General features: G+C 59.1%; 1 protein-coding gene across 1 annotated transcript; it reads left to right on the top strand.

The window, feature by feature from the left end:
• The first annotated feature begins 2,974 nt into the window (after positions 1-2,974).
• Dusp1 (dual specificity phosphatase 1) lies at positions 2,975-5,935 on the top strand. Its single transcript, XM_047556871.1, has 4 exons — positions 2,975-3,582; positions 3,821-3,966; positions 4,283-4,502; positions 4,917-5,935. The coding sequence occupies exons 1-4, from the start codon at positions 3,216-3,218 to the stop codon at positions 5,285-5,287; spliced, it is 1,104 nt and encodes a 367-aa protein (XP_047412827.1). The 5' UTR covers positions 2,975-3,215; the 3' UTR covers positions 5,288-5,935.
• The last annotated feature ends 676 nt before the right edge of the window (positions 5,936-6,611 follow it).

The following is a 6,611-nucleotide window of genomic DNA, read 5'->3' as shown; positions in this document are numbered from 1 at the left end:
GACCAGCACATCGGAGAAACCCAGACCCCCAACAGTGACGGCCAGGATTGGGAGCTGAGGGGAACAGGCAGCCTGGGAGTCTGGGTGGGGCCTTGGATGAGGTGGGACATGGGGAGCCACAGGAGGTCCCCGAGCTAGAAGAGTCACCACAAGGCCAAGGGGCTGCTGATTCTGAGAGACAGCTCGTGACTGGGGCACTGTCCCCTCTCCTGGGACGGCCCCAGGCTTCCCGACAGGTTTGACTTTGTCCTAGGTGGATATCATTCCCAGTTTACACAGGAGGCGCTGCGGCCCCGAAATGACAAGCTGCCTGCCCATGGGCACACAATAGTCACTGGGGGGTCTCCTTTCTTTCTGCCATTGGTGGGAGCGCCTCCCTTTCTTTTCCTGTGACCCCCAGACAGATCCGAAGTCAACGATGAGCAGGCCAGGGGCACACTGCTCCCTCCATCCCTCACAGGAGGGCTCAGCCAGCGTGGCTTCGGGGCCACAGGCTGAAGGCGGGGCGTCCAGGCTGGTCTTTGGGCTCCTCTGCTTCCCCCCGCTTTGGCCGTCAGGCTTATTCCCAGCTCACTGAGAAAGAGAGTCAGGGAGAAAGGCCCATTCTCTCGCCTGGGTCTGTGTCCACTGAGTCATCCTGTTTCTTCCCTGCGACAGCCAGGCCCACAAGGCCTGCCCTGCCCTCGTGGACTTTGGTATCTGGTCACCTGACTGCAGCCTCTCTCTGGCTCTGTCACAGTCGGGGCAGTGTGTCCTGCGCCTGGGTTGGGGGCCTAGGCGGCTACACTTTTACCATGTCTCTCTGTGGACGGCCCAGTGACCTCTGCCGCAGGATAACTGAAGTCAAGAGGAAGCTTCCCTGAGCTGGGCTGTCCCACCCACATCTCTGAGTATCTCTGCTGAGCTGCGCCTGACAGTGACCTACTGATGCCTGACTCTAAAACACACAGGGCATGATAACAGAAGAACTGCGTGCCGGCAAGCCCAACAGATGGGGCAAATCCTCAGAAGGGCAGGGAGACCCTGCTTCCCTGTACCCACCCGGGGGGCCTCACGCCAGCACAAGGCAGGCTGCTGAGGGCCCATCATGGGCCCTGGAGGCTTGGCAGAGAAGGAGCGCCCGATCATGCGGCTGTGAACCAGCAGCAGGGGCTCCAGGCTCCTGTCTGTGCCCTTTCCAACAAGGGGTAAGAGGCCAGTCCCGAGGCCACAGAGCCCCGGCTCCAGGGCAGGAGGTGCACCACTGTGATATTTGTATAAAAAGCTGTCTTTTTGAAAAATTTGGGCAGGGGAAGGCATAATGAATGCTGTTGGTTAAAAAAAAAAAAAAATGGGGACGAATCAAGTTGGTATGCGGTGAAAAGACCAGCAGCTGTAGCACTGAATGAGTCAAGGCAGAAAATATGTTGAGGTCCTCAGCTGAATAAGTAGAATAAACAAATAAAGAATTTCTCTCCCTCCTTTCTTCCTCTTTTGAGATACACGGAGGGCGTAGCTCTTATCTGAAGACTTCTTTGCTGTTTTCCTTGACCAATGTTCGAAGGAAGGTTGAAAACACCCTTTTAGAAAAAAAGGCACTCAGTGCCCTGAACTTCTAGAAGAATCCAGGCAGTCTGTGCCTGTGAAGGCACAGAAGTTAAGGGAGGCAAATGCAGAAGTTGCCGCTGGTGATTCGATCCCCAGAGCAACGACACAGGGTGGCCAGTAAAACCCCTCCCCCAGGGCAGGGGAAGAAACCGCAGAATGTTCCTGACTCGGCACCCCAGCCCCGGTGGCGCAATGTTTATGTTTGTGTATCTAGCACGTCGATGTCACCGCAGCGAGATCGGTTGCCCAGGGGCGGTTCCTGGGGTTAGGGGCGCGGATCCCGCTTGGGGTCCTCCCAGGCATTTGGGTGCAGGTCCTCGCAACCCGCCTAGAGCACCCGGGGTGGGATTCCGAGTTCGGACTGTGCAGATGGCAGGGATCGGGGAGGGGAGGGCAGGCCGGGCCGGGGTTGAAGCCCCCGGAAACCAGCGCACAGTAGGCGCTCAAGCAGCACAAATGCGCGGAGTAAGGAGCGGGATGAAGCTCGGTCTCCAGCCAAGGAGACAAAACGTGTCTGGCTGTCCCGGGGGGCGCTGTCGAGCCGCTCCGGGGGTCGCCCGGGTTCCCCCACATGCCGAACCCCCGAATCCGCAGTCATCCCCGAGAGACGCCCCGACTCCCGGCCGGCCCGGTCCTTGGCTCCGCTCCCCAGGGACCACCTGAGTAGCCATGGCATGTTTTCAGTGGGGCATTTTCCTTGTCCATTATGAAAAAAATTTAAAGCAACAGTAAAGCCCGGGAACCGGGAAGACGCCTCCGACCCTTCCAGCCCGACCCACTCTGGCCGTCCTGGGTCGGACGGTGAATGAGGTCAAAGTCCTTGGGTTTTCCCTCACCCTCATCTCGGGCTCGCCCCCACCCACCAACCCACCCACCCCGGCACTGATGCTGGGCAAGGTGGTCCCATCTCCTTGGGGAACCTCCGACTCCCGCCTCTCCGTGCCGAGCGGAGGAGAGCCGGGTCGTGTGAACGCCGGGGCGGCGGCCGAGGGGTGGGGAAGGGGCTCGCCCAGGCCGGGAGGGCTGCAGGCGACGCAGGTGGCACGGGCGCGCCCTCCGGCCGCTCGCGCGGGGTCTGCCCTCGGCGGGCAGCGCGCCGCCCCTCCTGCGGGCCTGGCGGAGCGCGGCGGGCCGGCCCCGGGGGACGCGGGCGGCTGGAAGGGCGCCGCCGGACAGCAGGGCGGGGGCCGGGGCGCGAGCCAGCGCGCCCCGCGGACCGGTTCCGAGGCCGATGACGTCTTTGCCTCTGGCTGCGCGGCGCCCGGCCCGAGCGGGCGGGTGACGTCACCGCCCGTCACGTGACCGCCATTCAAACAAACAAACCCTCCCCCCGCCCGGCGCGCCCGGCCCGCCCCGCCACCGGTCGCTTATAAGCGCGCCGCCCCCGGCCGAGCGCAGTGCGAAGGACGGAGCGACCGCCGAGCGCCGCGGCGCACCGGAGGGCGGACGGGAGCTGCGAGCAAGCGAGGCCCGAGTCCCGCTGGCACCCTTGCTGGGTCCCGGAGCAGGTTTTGGCCCGGCGCAGAGACCCAGGGTCGTGCTGTTCCTCGAAAGCCGCCGCCCTGCCCCTGGCTTCCGAGGACAAAGAGCGGAGAGGAGCGGGCACGCTGGGGGCGCTGGTGCCGGCCATGGTCATGGAGGTGGGCACGCTGGACGCCGGCGGCCTGCGGGCGCTGCTGCGGGAGCGCGCGGCACAGTGCCTGCTGCTGGACTGCCGCTCCTTCTTCGCCTTCAACGCCGGCCACATCGCTGGCTCGGTCAACGTGCGCTTCAGCACCATCGTGCGGCGCCGGGCCAAGGGCGCCATGGGCCTGGAGCACATCGTGCCCAACGCCGAGCTGCGCGGCCGCCTGCTGGCCGGCGCCTACCACGCCGTGGTGCTACTGGACGAGCGCAGCGTCGCCCTGGACGGCGCCAAGCGCGACAGCACCCTGGCCCTGGCCGCGGGCGCGCTCTGCCGAGAAGCGAGGGCCGCGCAAGTCTTCTTCCTTAAAGGTACGCCCTGGGGGAGCGCCTGGCCGGCGCGCACGGGGACCCCTGGCCCTCGGCTCCTGCAGCACTGGGCGCCAGCGTCCCGTCTCGGGGACGTATCACGGGCTTTGTTTGGCTCTAGGAACAAAGACTTGCCTGGGCCTCTCGGATGTAAACTCCCAGCCCCTGGGGGGTGGGGGAGTGGTCTCAAGGTGCTCCCGTCCCCTGGTTCTAATGGAAAAAAATGTCTTTGTCTTCCCAGGAGGATATGAAGCTTTTTCGGCTTCCTGCCCAGAGCTGTGTAGCAAACAGTCGACCCCCATGGGGCTTAGCCTTCCCCTGAGCACTAGTGTCCCTGACAGCGCAGAATCTGGATGCAGTTCCTGCAGCACCCCGCTTTACGATCAGGTTAGTAGGGACCCGTGCCAGAAGGAGTAAGAGCTGGCGGAGACCTGGGACAGCCCTGCCCGCCAGAATCTAGAAAGTGATTGCAGCGTTATTTATAACATAGGGATCTGTAATCCTCTCCAGCGGCCTGAGGAAGCTGCTGGCATTGCAGAAGTGGATGGGTTGGCTCTGCTGGCCACACGGCTCCGGCCCTCTGTGGACACTCCATCAGCAGTGCTGAGAAGGGCCCCAGAGTCTGGCAGGGAGTTTTTGTGGGTGTGGGCACTGTGCTCACTTGGAACAGGCTTGACGGGTGCGGGATTTTTCTGGATTTCAGGGTGGCCCGGTGGAGATCCTGCCCTTCTTGTACCTGGGCAGTGCCTACCATGCTTCCCGAAAGGACATGCTGGATGCCCTGGGCATCACTGCCCTGATCAACGTCTCAGCCAACTGTCCTAACCATTTCGAGGGCCACTACCAGTATAAGAGCATCCCTGTGGAGGACAACCACAAGGCGGACATCAGCTCCTGGTTCAACGAGGCCATCGACTTCATAGGTGAGCAGGCCCTCCTGGGACATCTCTGCCCCTCCCCACTGGGCCACAGCTCAGCCTCTTAGGCCGGTACTCACCTGAGGGATCCCCATCTGAGCCTTCCAGGCGTTAGGTGTCCGTCTGGTGTCCCACCATTCCTGCAGAACATGAAGTTGACATCTCACTTTACAGAGGCTCAGAGGTGAATCGATTTGCTGAGGAGCCATCTGCTAAGTGGGCACACCACGTCTGGGCTTAAATCCCTTGCTGTCCTTTGCCCAACACCCATGTGCCCTCCATGAACAGTGCCCGTGTGGCCCTGTTAGGTGACGCTGACCCTTGGCTAAGACACACATGGCATTTTGTAGACACCCTACCCTTGGGCTTGGGTTTTTTCCTGAGCTCTCAAGTGACCAGTGACTGTCCTTTGCCTTCCAGATTCCATCAAGAATGCGGGAGGAAGGGTGTTTGTCCACTGCCAGGCGGGCATTTCCCGGTCAGCCACCATCTGCCTGGCCTACCTCATGCGGACTAACCGGGTGAAGCTGGACGAGGCCTTTGAGTTTGTGAAGCAGAGGCGAAGCATCATCTCCCCAAATTTCAGCTTCATGGGCCAGCTGCTGCAGTTCGAGTCCCAGGTGCTGGCCCCACACTGCTCGGCTGAGGCCGGGAGCCCCGCCATGGCTGTGCTGGACCGGGGCACCTCCACCACCACCGTCTTCAACTTCCCCGTCTCCATCCCCGTCCACCCCACGAACAGTGCCCTCAGCTACCTTCAGAGCCCCATCACCACCTCCCCCAGCTGCTGAAAGACCCTGGAGGCGAGGAGTTTCCAGCCACCAGGACCGCAGGCTGTTCCTCCAGAGGAGAGAGGCAGTAACTCCAGAGACGGGCTTGTGGGTGCTGGTCCTTATTTATTTAATTTCACCCCAATTCCCCCCTGGGCTCTGTGCGTTCACGATGGCAACATGTCAAGACGATTGCTGAACTCAGCACATTCCGGACCAATACATAGTGGGTACATCAAGTCCCTCAGACAAAACGGGGCAGAAGAGAAAGGACTCCTGTGTGAGCTGGTTTCTTTGTTTGCCCTCCGTTTTCTCTAGAAACTTGATGCTTGACATACCTGTCAGTATTACCATTCCCGACAACATGTATGAGAGCATACCTTATTTATTTCCTGTAGGCGGTCTGCCTTCACAGATGTGTCTACTCCTAGAAGAACCAAATACCTCAACTTTGTGTTCGAGTACTGTACTACCTTGTAAATAGATCCTGAGCAGGTTGGTCCTCACTGGTGGAAAACACCAGTGTTGGTTTATTTAGTTGCCAACAATTGTGTGTTTGCTGGTTATTTATGACCTGAAATAATATATTCCTTCTTCTAAGAAGACATTTTGTTACATGAGGATGACATTTTTTATACAACAGAATAAATTATGGCATTTCTATGAAAATCTCAGCGCTTGTTTCTTTGGCAGCCCTGCCTGATCCCTGACCTAGTGAAACAGGGAAGCATTTGGACCAGGGCCTGAAGGATCTGGTCCTGCCCTCCTTGGTGGCCCCTTGTCCCATGAGATGACTGGGTCGCCAGGGAGATAGACAAGGGAGATCTAGTGTAAGGCACCAGTGCTAAGACAGCTTGCTTAGTACAGGGTCCAAGTGTCCCCCCAACTCCCTGCGTCCTTTTCAGCAGCCAAGTAACCTATTGTGTCACCCAGGGAGTCCAAGTGCCCCCAGAACCAGAGCAAAGAAGAAAAGACCATCTGTGTGGGTTGCCTTTTCATGGAAAGCCTTCCTCTGCTTGCTCAGTGTCTCCCTCCCTCCTGAGCAGTGCTGGAGTTGGGAAGGTGTTTTTCCAGAACACTGGACATAACTGCTCCTCTGTGAGGCAGTGGTGCTGTGGACCCCAGGGAAATGCAGTCAGGTCTTTTGCATCTTCATCTGCAAAAGAAGATGCTGAGACCCCCCCATAGCCATGTGGCAGGAGTGGGGACTTGGAGTCTGTTTTGTTTCTTATTTCTATAAATTTTGCATCTTATCACCTGCTTGTCTCTTTTTGCTTTTTTTAAAAAAAATTTTAAAGATGTTGATGCACCTTTATTTTATTCATTCATTTATATGTGGTGCTGA

Source organism: Sciurus carolinensis, chromosome 6 (genome assembly GCF_902686445.1).
Source record: "Sciurus carolinensis chromosome 6, mSciCar1.2, whole genome shotgun sequence".
Lineage (NCBI taxonomy): Eukaryota > Metazoa > Chordata > Mammalia > Rodentia > Sciuridae > Sciurus > Sciurus carolinensis.
Note: the sequence above shows the minus strand (reverse complement) of the source record. Positions and strands in the feature narration are given on the sequence as shown.